The 12,808-nt window shown below is 47.9% G+C and overlaps 1 protein-coding gene across 1 annotated transcript in view; it reads left to right on the top strand.

Annotated features, from left to right (window-relative positions):
- Window positions 1-3,352: 3,352 nt before the first annotated feature.
- The window catches only part of T265_01417 (hypothetical protein), a gene marked incomplete at both ends in the record, with an annotated part of 23,729 nt that continues 14,273 nt past the window's right edge, over window positions 3,353-12,808 (top strand). The window contains one exon of the mRNA XM_009165443.1: window positions 3,353-3,974. Within this exon, the coding sequence (XP_009163707.1) occupies window positions 3,353-3,974 (622 nt within the window). The remainder of the gene's footprint in view (window positions 3,975-12,808) is intronic.

The raw sequence follows: 12,808 nt of genomic DNA, 5'->3' as shown, positions 1-12,808 counted from the left end.
GCATCAGTCGTTCCAACACTGGGAGGGAGTTCTACTGGGCTGATGGGGCCGTCTGCAGTTTTCACGGATGGTGAAGCAGAAAGTCCATTTGCAGGAACAATGGAGGACTCGGGGCTTGGAATGCAACGAAGCCAGGCACTACTGAATAGTTTGGTGTAGGTTCAGTGCTTGGAGTAATCACAGAGCACTCAGAGCTTAGGGTACCTTGGGAGCGTCAAAGCAAATACTGGCGGTTGGTTGGGCAAAAGGTTGAGGTAGATTTTTTGTAAGCTGTCTTTGCATTCAAGTACGGGAAACTTTGATTTTTATGGTTTGGAATTTTTGGTGGAGGAGAGAAGAGTCTGGGATGTCAGCAGACGCATGGCATCCTTTTCATCCCGGAATTGCATTATTATTGAGCGACACGTAGATGGTTTCAGCTTTCGGAGCCGCCGAGCTATGCACATGGCATTCAGCACGCCGCATGCATTTAGGATAGCAGTTTTGGAATGCTCAAGTGGAATTCGATCAGGTGCGTTGAATATTGGGACCTGATGCCGACATCCAATGCGCTGACATATCTCTGACGCAATCTTGTCAATTAGGATAGACGCTTTTTCTAAGCTGATAGGATTGCATGCTTCATCAAGATTGAGGAGACACGCAGTCGACTGTATTGATCGCAGGGAAGACATTCATTTTCCATCTTGTGTGAACATGTTCTGAGATTTTCCAAGTCTTTCAGGACCTGAAATACTCCTGGTGGATGTGAGAGAAGAGTGTTGTGAGGTTGCGGAGGCAAGGATGTCGGTTAGAACTACTGAACAATCCGAGATTGCCTGCGGTACCGTCTTTGCCGGCCTCGATAAGTGAGGCGGTTGGGAGCTGGGTCTTCTCACTTCGAGCAGCCTCTTTATTGAGGGATAGGTTATGGGGAGAAAGATGATGGGGATTCGGGGTCTGGCAACCGCTTAGGGGAGGAAGACGGTAGCGGTGTCATACTTAGGAGCAGGTTGCGGAATAGCTGAGTTGGGATTGTCGCCATTTTGACATCAATGGACTTCTACTTTGAAGAGTGTAGGATGCAAGCAGTCGGGGCCACGTGCTTCCTTGCACTGAAGTGGTGCACTTGCACGCTGCAATTCCTTTGTCTGTTGGGGCCTGCCGAACTGTTTTTTAAAACGTTCAGTCTATCATTCAAAACAGCGTTCCTGTTGGCGACCTGAAATCCCATCCTTCTGGGAGAGATAGTTTCGCTAGCACCTGGATCAGACCGGGTAAACAGGGTGCAGTTGATTTTCGCTTGAGCAGCTGCCCCCATTTTCTGACATCTGTGATCCACCGGCGCTCTCCGTTAATCCTGGGTCTATTCCTTACGCATTGCACGGAGGATAGTCACCCAAAATTATATTCGCTTGCCGCCGATATATTCTTCATATCTGCAGTCAGGGCTGTTAATCGAAATCGGTTTCGTTTTACCCTCATGCAAATTTGTGAAAGAATTTTTCATAGTTCAATCTATTCACAGAGTAAACACGGGTAGTTGTTGAATTTTATTACTACAACAAAACATTCGTGAGATACCCATGATATTTTGCGCACACTTCCTATTTTGCATCTAGTCCTAAATATGACATCAAGCTATACCGATTGCCCTCTGCAGCCATTGATAAACCACACCAGATGTGAGCGAAATAGCTGCCCGTCCAACGTCAAACGCGGTATGCAGTGCCACACCCGAAAGGCCTGGCGGCACTTCAACTGCACGAGTTTAATGGACGACCAGGTAAGATGACTAGCTAGCTCTCCTGACCCGTTCGTCTGCCCCAGGCTTCCGCTGGGCACCAAACCAGACGACCCCAAACTCATGAACAAGCCGATTATGGTCATATCCCCCTGTGCTCGTGAAAACAGGCCGACGAAACCAGCTGCGTCTCAGGACAGCAGTTTCTATTCGACCACCACAGGCCTCTCGCCCACCAAAGGCAGGGACGCCCTGGAGGAGGCAAACCTCACATGCAAGCAGCGCCCAAATTACGTGGAGCTATCAACGCTTATCTCTGTAAGAGACAACGCAGGCACTGTCATGCACTCCTCAACAAAGCCACAGCTTCTGAACTGTACTGAGTCAGATGTACGAGGACAAGCAGCGAAGTTAGTCTCCATCTCTACCCTGTCAAAAGCGGTCTCTCTGCTTGTGGACACAACCGTCGCCCAGGACCCCGACAGCCGAAGCCATATACATGACTACAGTCATCCGGATACTCCCTCGTACATCCAGTTCGCCACGCTGATCGCCAAGGAGCGGGTGTCCACGCACACACGAAAGAAGAGCGACTGCAGCCAAACAAGCCACGTAAGATTCGCCAGATTGGAAAACTGCTGGCTTCCAGGTGCAGTCCTCGACGAAAACGAGCTTCTTGGGAGCGCCACCAGAAGTATCACTTTTTGGTAGGGCCACCCAGCACCCAGGGACTCACTGACACACTTTTCCGGTCAAACCGCGTCAAAACACCCAAGAATCCAGGAAGGCAAATGCTTGCCGCAAATCTTTGATCAACAGCAAATCTAGTCACCACAAATGCGGCGCTGAAAGAGTTACAAGCAGCAACGGTCGAAATTTTCGCCCACGGGGAACAACTCCGTCCCCCAAAGCAGGAAGGCTGATGCGATATTGGTCCCAAAAAAACAGCACGCACTCGGATGAACTGGAGGCTGCTAAAAAGGATTCGGCGACTTCTGGAAAAAAGGTCCCAACTCTTTTTCAAAAAGGTAACCGCAAGGGATGCGCTGGCATTTCCTAAAATGCGGAACCGCTGTAAGTCAAAAATCCGCCAGTGGAACATACGAAAACAAGCCAACATCCTGGACCTCGCTCGAAAAAACAAAAACGTATTGTTCAAATACATGAGACATCACCGCAGAAAGAAGCCATTCGCGTTCTCCATGAGGGACAGGAACGGAAGACCGACGAATGACACAGCAGTGGTATCTGAGGTTTACAGAGAACACTATGCGTGTCTATACTCAGCCCCAGTGTCTTCGTCACATCCACTCTTGTCAAGGCGAAACTACGAACTGCCTCTAACCGACTTGGTCTTCACGGTGGGGGACATCCGTCAACTCTTACGAAAGATCAACCTATTCTGTGCGTTGGGGCCCGACGAGGTCCATCCAAGGATCCTGAGGAAAATATCGTCCACACTCTCAAATAATTTACACCTCGTGTTTCGTCATTCGCGCGACGAAATCGATCTCAAAAGCATTTGGTAGGGTCCAACACGTCCTGCTGCCCCACAAACCCGAGTGTTACGAGATTCCAGGGAAAATCCTTCGCCTGATCAAGGCGTTCCTATCAGACAGATCATTCCGAATGAGAAGAGGCTCGACCTACTCTGTTCCAGCGCCGGTCTCCATTGGGGTTCCGCAGGGTTCCGTCTTGGCACCACTCCCGTTTCTGATCTACGTCAACGACCTCCCAGACATTCTTGCGAGTCCATGTATACTTTTTGCGGACGACTTGAAATCCTGGAGTTCCAATGCCAGTGCCCTCCAAATGGATGTAGACGCTGCCAAGCAGTGGTCGTTGGACTGGCACCTCCCCCTGAATGACGAAAAGTGCGTCCATATATCATTTAGAGGGGACTCAGCGAATGCCTTTGTCATGCATGGTGAAAACGAACCAGAAAAAATCACGAGGATAGATGTTAAAAAGGATTTGGGCATTTGGGTCTCCTCAAACTTGTCCTTCTCACTGCACCATGAGAAATCGGCCCAAAAGGCATTCGCCATTTTACGGATGATCCGACGCACCTTCTCCCGTATTACTCGCATGGACTTCCAAATACTCTATGGGGCCTACGTCGGACCGCTCCCGGAGTACGCCAACCAAGTTGTCTACTCAGGACGTACAAAAGACGTCACCCTCATTAGGAGTGTCCAGCGGGCCGCTACGAGAATGGTTGCCGGCCTCAAATCCGTGGACTACGAAACGCGTCTCGCGATACTTGATCTCTCCCCCGGAGTATCGTCGCCTCCGAGGGGACCTAACGCTTACTTATGCTCCGTTTGAACAAAGCTTGGCAAACAGTTTTTTCACCGTTGACCCAGCAAACACACGGCTGGGACATAGTAAGAAAGTTTTCAAGCTCAGAGCGCACATATTCATTAGACAATTTTTCTCATTTAGGGTAGTAGCTGCGTTTCATGACCTTCCTCCGATGGTTGTCCACGCTCCTTCTAGAACCCAGTTTAAAGCGCTATTAGACATTTATTTATGCGAATCCTCGCGCTAGAATGTATACTGCCCGCGCTGGGAGCAGTGCTACACCCTTTTTTCAATTGAGCCTTTCAGGTGAAGGATAGCCAATGACCGACAAGAACAAAACCGACTCGGGAAACTTGGGCAAAAGCCTCGATCCCGTGTATCAATCCGTGAATCCGTGTTCGCTGAGGTGTGCGGGGGACTTTATGCAAGCTGTTTCAAAGCTGTAGGCATTGCTCATTTCATCTTTCATTATTACCTCTGTGGTCTGAGTCTGTGGTCGAGTTCTGAGCGCTTCCCAGCCAGCTGAACTAGGAGCTACACAGACACTTCAAAGGTGAGAAACTGAACGGCTCTGCATCAATCACCGTGTTCTAGAATGTAGTGACGATACTGTCCTCAGCTTGGTCTCGAAGCTAGTGTTCACGTCAAAACAACCGCCGAAGTTGCACTTGTTAACGCACTAAACTGTTAAAAACACTTGCACGGCACGTAATATATACAGGGTAAACGGTGACAAGCCTCTGGAAATTCCGATGCCTTCTGGATGCGGCGCCGTTAGCCGACGTTCGGCTAATACTGGGTTATGATTGGTTGTTGAGTCTAGACTTTCGACCAATCAGATTTGAACCTGAGGCTGGACCAACAAACGTCCAAGAAGTTTGGCCAGTTTTGTGGGGGGGTTACTGATTTTCTGACCTGTTTCTTGGGGGGGGGGAGTAGACTTCTCTGATGTAGTTGCGCCTAACTGCGAGCGGTAAGTGGGATCCGTATGGGATTACGCCCAACAGAGGGGAGGTGGTGTAATATGTCTGCGTGTATAAAAGTATCCAAAGTCACTGTGTGGATGTTCTGAGAATAGCAGCTGGGTGGGCTGAAAAGGAGAATGCGACGTATTAGTTGGACGTATCAGCAAGTTGGTAACTCTCGCCAACTGTCCACATAGAAGCACAAGAGCGCAGGTTCAACAGTTTATTCTCCGAGCCTCCGAACACGTGGGGATTGAGGAGAGAGAGTCAACAACGGGGAACAGGGGTACAAGCATATAAACATACAAACTGTGTTGGTTACTGAGGTGGGCGATCAATCTCCTCTGTCCGGTATTCAGGGATGTCTTCATTTTCTACCATCATTACAGCCGCCGCTTCTGAAAGTAGACAAAAGAGATTGTGATTAACGATGGTGCGCAATTTGACATCCGTCGGCACATTACAGTGGGTGGTCCCATGTACCTGCACAGTTCTGTGCTCGGAGTTCAGTGGTGTAATCTAGAAGGGCACCAAACTTGCATCTCCATCTGTAGCTGATTGTCGCATGGTCAAACTTATTCCACGGCGGGTTTGCGGTTGTTGGTCTCCAAACCACACGGCATACATGTTTGTGTTTGAAAATTTATGCCGGCTGGAGACAAATGATGCTCAGCGTTGAGTACTTGTGAAGTGCTGTCGGTGATGATAATGATTAAAGTGGCGATGCTGCCTTCCTCCAAAGAAGGATGAAGTAGAAATGTCTGCCCTAAAAGCCTCACACCGACCATTCAATAGTAGGCAGTGGCCGCCGGTGCGTTATTGGATACAGTCGAAGTACTTTCAGAAGTAGAGTCCGGTGCTGCACAGAAGGCACCCGTTGTGCGTACCTGCATTAGAAAGGAGGCAGTAATGTATCTCCAAGCGCTCTCAGGTTAAGCCAAGCCCGTGCAACAGAGGAGGTCAGACTATTGAGTCTTCGGGTCCGGGAAGGGACTCGAAAGAATGCTCTACTACCCGCTGTCTTGTGGGTTAGACTTTCGAGTCGGAGGCTCAAGGTAGCGTGCCTCAACTAAACCTCGTTTTTCGGTCCGGGCAACCAGGACTTATCATTTCTCCGCACAGTCCTTTGTTCACCGATGTTCCTTCCAACCCCCTCTCACCACCCGACCAGACCATGCTGGGTTATTTGATGGAGTTACCTGACCAATGTACTTTATGCACCCCGCCGTCTATTCACACTAAACAAAATAACACCCTTCTGGATCTACGAGATCCTTCCCCATACATAGGAGCTTTATACGTCTTACCTCTATGTCAAATCTACAAACAGGCAATGCTCAATGAAACCATATACTCCCTCAAAATTCATTTATGCTGTGTATCTGAAACACATACAAAACCCAAGCGTGGTTATGCATTTTAAAACGCCAACGACCATCCCAGCTTCACGTCTCCCGTGTGTTCGGTGATCCAGAAGCGACGATTCGTGGAATATATGGCGGGGATTTACTCTCAGCCCCAGAGCTGAACGCACTTTGTTGGATTGGGTCCCAGTGAACAATCGTCTTTACGCCGTCCGGTTATCCAGCTCAACCAAGGTCAATGCCTCAGCGTAAAAAGCGGTGTCTGTTTGTAGTGTCGGCGTACGCTGTAACCGGGACTGCAATTCTGATGCTGCGGAGGGAACTTTCAATCTCGGCCCATTCGGGTTTATTCGTCAATAAAGAAGCGTCGACATTGCGATCCTTGCGGGCGATGTAAATGTTCAGTTGTGCGCTGATCATAAACTGCTTCTGGCCAATACGAACATGACGCAACATGGCAGCCACCAACCGCAAATCAACTGTGGACCCATTGGATCATGTGGCCATCAGCCACCGGTGGAGAACCAGAATTCAAGATTACGGTATCTTCTGGGGCACACAGCTTGATTACGATTACGTCATAATGCGTGCACGCTTGACAGTTCGCTTTCCTTCAGGCCCTAGCGAGTCAGCCAAAAACATGCCAATCCAGCATCTTCGAAGAACCACATGTTACGAATAAAGTATCGATCCTGATTGAGCGCGAGAACAAGAGTGAATAACGTAGAATGAGTGGCGCTTTACTTGTGTAGGAATAGACATAAGCTGACAGTGAAGCGTGGTTAATACGAAACCACGATGTGATCACAAAGAATAGACGTGACATACACCCGGGTCGTTGGATTGTGTGCAGAGAGGGGCAACTCGGAAACAGGTACTGAATGAATGATTGCAAAAATCTACTAAGGTGTAGTGTTAAGTGTGGCCAGGCTTCCCGGCTTTTCAAAATGTAGGGTCGCCTACGCTGATGGAGCCCGGCTAAATCAGAAATACCGGGGCCATGTGTATTTGGGAATGCGGGTATATCACCCGGGCATGAGGTCGGTATTACCTACAGTGCTATTGAGCGTGAGCGCGTGCAAGTCAGAGAGAGAGAGGGTTTATGAACGACATTACCTTCACTGCATAAGATACGCGTGAACTAGTGGACATGTGTGCGATCACCACAAGAAACGAGATGGCGGACGGATACAGTGCCTTCTTTTCCGCCGGGAAAACGAACAGGGGCGTAATGTGGATTGCAATTTTTAAGTTCGACTTACTGAACGAATTGTTCATACTTTGAGGTACGGTCAAATCTTTTCAGTAAAACAGGTCCTGGAGTAATTAACCAAGCTGGTATAGACAAACCACAGGATGAACGACGTTCAAACCGAAACATTCGTTCATGTAAAGTGGCATTCTTGCAGATGCAAATAAGATGCCGTAGAGTAGCGTGGAGGGCATCTGACAGAGCCGGTTCCAAGTGACACATTTGGAGGCCTTTATCATGAATCTGAGCCGGACTGTCTTCCAGAGTGTCCCGTTAAGGTGTTCGACTTGTCCGTTGGCCTGGGGATTACAAGCAATTTTTCGGCTGGTGCAAACTCCTCTGTCATGTAGAGACGTGGAGCCGTGATCCAAAGGTACATATGCGGGTATATCAAACAAAATGAATAACTTATTACAAACAGGCAATGCTCAATGAAACCATATACTCCCTCAAAATTCATTTATGCTGTGTATCTGAAACACATACAAAACCCAAGCGTGGTTATGCATTTTAAAACGCCAACGACCATCCCAGCTTCACGTCTCCCGTGTGTTCGGTGATCCAGAAGCGACGATTCGTGGAATATATGGCGGGGATTTACTCTCAGCCCCAGAGCTGAACGCACTTTGTTGGATTGGGTCCCAGTGAACAATCGTCTTTACGCCGTCCGGTTATCCAGCTCAACCAAGGTCAATGCCTCAGCGTAAAAAGCGGTGTCTGTTTGTAGTGTCGGCGTACGCTGTAACCGGGACTGCAATTCTGATGCTGCGGAGGGAACTTTCAATCTCGGCCCATTCGGGTTTATTCGTCAATAAAGAAGCGTCGACATTGCGATCCTTGCGGGCGATGTAAATGTTCAGTTGTGCGCTGATCATAAACTGCTTCTGGCCAATACGAACATGACGCAACATGGCAGCCACCAACCGCAAATCAACTGTGGACCCATTGGATCATGTGGCCATCAGCCACCGGTGGAGAACCAGAATTCAAGATTACGGTATCTTCTGGGGCACACAGCTTGATTACGATTACGTCATAATGCGTGCACGCTTGACAGTTCGCTTTCCTTCAGGCCCTAGCGAGTCAGCCAAAAACATGCCAATCCAGCATCTTCGAAGAACCACATGTTACGAATAAAGTATCGATCCTGATTGAGCGCGAGAACAAGAGTGAATAACGTAGAATGAGTGGCGCTTTACTTGTGTAGGAATAGACATAAGCTGACAGTGAAGCGTGGTTAATACGAAACCACGATGTGATCACAAAGAATAGACGTGACATACACCCGGGTCGTTGGATTGTGTGCAGAGAGGGGCAACTCGGAAACAGGTACTGAATGAATGATTGCAAAAATCTACTAAGGTGTAGTGTTAAGTGTGGCCAGGCTTCCCGGCTTTTCAAAATGTAGGGTCGCCTACGCTGATGGAGCCCGGCTAAATCAGAAATACCGGGGCCATGTGTATTTGGGAATGCGGGTATATCACCCGGGCATGAGGTCGGTATTACCTACAGTGCTATTGAGCGTGAGCGCGTGCAAGTCAGAGAGAGAGAGGGTTTATGAACGACATTACCTTCACTGCATAAGATACGCGTGAACTAGTGGACATGTGTGCGATCACCACAAGAAACGAGATGGCGGACGGATACAGTGCCTTCTTTTCCGCCGGGAAAACGAACAGGGGCGTAATGTGGATTGCAATTTTTAAGTTCGACTTACTGAACGAATTGTTCATACTTTGAGGTACGGTCAAATCTTTTCAGTAAAACAGGTCCTGGAGTAATTAACCAAGCTGGTATAGACAAACCACAGGATGAACGACGTTCAAACCGAAACATTCGTTCATGTAAAGTGGCATTCTTGCAGATGCAAATAAGATGCCGTAGAGTAGCGTGGAGGGCATCTGACAGAGCCGGTTCCAAGTGACACATTTGGAGGCCTTTATCATGAATCTGAGCCGGACTGTCTTCCAGAGTGTCCCGTTAAGGTGTTCGACTTGTCCGTTGGCCTGGGGATTACAAGCAATTTTTCGGCTGGTGCAAACTCCTCTGTCATGTAGAGACGTGGAGCCGTGATCCAAAGGTACATATGCGGGTATATCAAACAAAATGAATAACTTATAGACATTTAATAACGGTAGATGCACATGTATTTGTGCAGGGAAAGGCAACCGGAAAACGAGAAAACTCTTCAACAATATTGAGGAGATATCGGTTTCGAGTAACAGAAGGCAGGGATTCTTTAAAATCGACGCTAATTAGTTCGAATGGCTGAGTCGCTTTGGTGAGTGTACGGGGGTGGTGGTTTGGGAAATTGTGTTTTGATGGATAATAATAAGCCTAAAGTGATTCCCGAAGAGTTAATGCTTCCATTTACGGATAGATTCAACAATGGTGTACGCCTCTTTCTCAATAGTAGATTGAGTATTTTTGATCGGTGTCAGTGCTCTAGAAAGGAAGACCACCGACCGGCCCTTCTAAGTCATAGATGCAGCACTGGTATGTCTGAGACACCCGTCTCGACAACCAAGGGTGCGTTGTGGGCGACTGTCACAACCATAGCGTTACCTAACTCCTTTATATTTTCGAAGGACTGTTGTGCACGCTCTGGTAGGGGGAAAGTCTTATTTCTGACAAGCATATTGATGTGATAAGCAGACATGCCAACAACCTGTTGTCGGGATTTAGTCTCACGTGGATGAGGGAGTTGACGAATAGGGCTCATTCGTTCAGGATCTGGTTTGATACTTCCTCCAGAGACTTCGTAGCCCAGGAGGCGTATTCGTTTGGCCGCTACGATGCTCCTCTTGCATCATATTTTTTTATTAAAAAATATTCCTAAAAAGATTCGTGGCTCTGGTCATGCTCACTTTGGGTAGTCCCACAAACAGTGTCGTTTTCAATGTAAGTTTAGGTTCCAGACATGAGTATATGGTCAGTAGTACGCTGGAAGCATGCTACTCCGTTGACAACACCGAAAGGAATACGATGAAACTGAAACAATTTTCTGCATGCTTCAAAAGTCGTATACGGCTTGTCTTCCTCACTGATCGGAACTTGATGTTGGTCCAAGGTGCTTAAGACAGCATGGCGGGAAATTTCTTCAATCGTTTTATCCTTCCGCGGTAACGGATAAGCCTCTAGGTCTGTGCCGCGATTAATGATTTGACTGTAGTCCACTACCATGCATCTTTTGTGGTTTAAGTTATTCGTGACCATTACTTGAGCCCTTTCGGGAGATTTCGAAGGTTCAATTATACCTTTATCCAATAGTCGGTTAACTTCAGAGCGGATGATCTGTTCAACGTCAGGGTCATAACGCCGTGATTTCGGAGCGATAGGCTTGTAATCGGGTGAAAGGCTAGCAAAAAGAATGCGTGATTCAACCGTAGCAGCATTTAGATCGCAGAAGGTGAATGGACCGAATGTGATTTCAACTTTGTTATGTAGACGAAGGAAGCCGTGGCCCAGCAGCACGTTGGCACCGTAACGTGCTAACTGTAATCGATGGATGCGTAGCAGTAGCCGCTTGTTGAACACGTCAGAGAGGAAGATGCCATGGTAATCACAGAATCGTCAGCATTTATCTTCTAGCCATGTGTATGAACTATTTGAAGATAGATATAAGTGCTCAAACTATGAGGGCCTACGAGGGCCCAAAGCGATATTCCGTTTACTTTTATGCTGGTCACCAGGCAGAATAAGCTGTTCAGGGCTGCAGCAGTCAACATGGAAGATAAGGCAGCATCCATCGTGCATTTTGAGTGATTTTTGAGACTTGGATCGACAAACACGCTGAAAACGACCTGTTTCGCCACATTATTTACAAACTGCTTCTCTTACAGGGCATTTGGATCGTGGAGGCCTAGAAAGACCCCCAAAATAATTGATTGACGATAAATTGTGTGTGGAATTAGGGGGATTGAGTGTGAAGGGGTAACCGTAGATGTCGGTAAAAGTGCTGCAGCCGCAGAACATGATTTCGGCTGGTTATTCGAGTGTGACATGTTTGTGAGCCAATTCTGGTGACCTAGCCAATTCATGTGCTTCATCGAAAGTGAGTTCATTTTGAGCCAGGAGTCTTTCTCTGATGGTAGTAGATTGAAGCCCATTGATCAGAGCATCGCGCACACTTAAGATTTGGTGGTTAGTGGCGAACACTATAACAATATAATAACAATTTCTGGCCTAGGATTTAAGCCTCTCAACAAACTGGTCAACACCTTCACTGGTGTCTTTGCAAGTTTGTAGAAGGTGACGAGCATAAATTATATTCTTAGGACGAACGTACAATTTTTCAAGTGTACTGATAACGGATTTGTAATCTGGACAGTCAGCGATGTAAACGTATACAGGTGCATCCACAAAATTGATCAAACTTTCGAGTTTATTTAGATTAGGTGATTCGACAGTGGCCAGAAACTTCTGGAAGGTTCGGAACCAGTGATTCCAACGCGTTGTTGCGTCTGCAGAATTTGGATCTGTGTCGAAACACTTGTATTCTTAGACAAGTAAATTGTTACGAATGGAATAACGATCCTGATTGAGCGCGAGAACAAAATTGAATAGCGCTTTACTTGTTTAAGAGTAGATATACACAAGCTGAGAGTGAAGGCGAAAGCATGGTGATACGAAGCGACAATGTGAACACAAAGGTTAATCATGATACTACCATAGGTCAGCATTGTCGGTTTGAGCCAGCCCAAGAACTCTCCGTAGTAAGCACGTGGACGGAGCATGACAAAATGTCAGGGTAGTTATGCTATCGGCGTTCAGTGCTGTCTGTCTGGTATTCCCGATACGAGCTGTAACACCCTTTCAGTGCCTAGCTACCATGCCACCCGAAGGAGGCACGAGGGCTGGGATACTGCTAGGTTGTCCAAGCCTAGACAAGGGGAGTCGAGAGACAGGGGTCGGGTTCGGACCATGGAAATTCGCGCTCCAACTACTCAGCCATCTCGCTCCCATACTAGCAAGCAACGAGCAAAACGGCACACGCAGATTTCTCAAATGCCAAATAGCGAAGAGTCTAAGGAAAGACCCAGAGTTCTGGTGGACATCGAAAGCTCGGGAGATGGAGAAGACTGTTGCTACGGGAAACGGCCGTGCCCTGTATCTCGCTGGGGCGAGGTGGCCCAAGTGGTTAGAGCGCGAATTTACTGACCGGAAGGTCCGTGGTTCGAATCCGACCTCCGCCACTCGA

Source organism: Opisthorchis viverrini (genome assembly GCF_000715545.1).
Source record: "Opisthorchis viverrini unplaced genomic scaffold opera_v5_15, whole genome shotgun sequence".
Taxonomy (NCBI): Eukaryota; Metazoa; Platyhelminthes; class Trematoda; order Opisthorchiida; family Opisthorchiidae; genus Opisthorchis; species Opisthorchis viverrini.
Note: the sequence above shows the minus strand (reverse complement) of the source record. Positions and strands in the feature narration are given on the sequence as shown.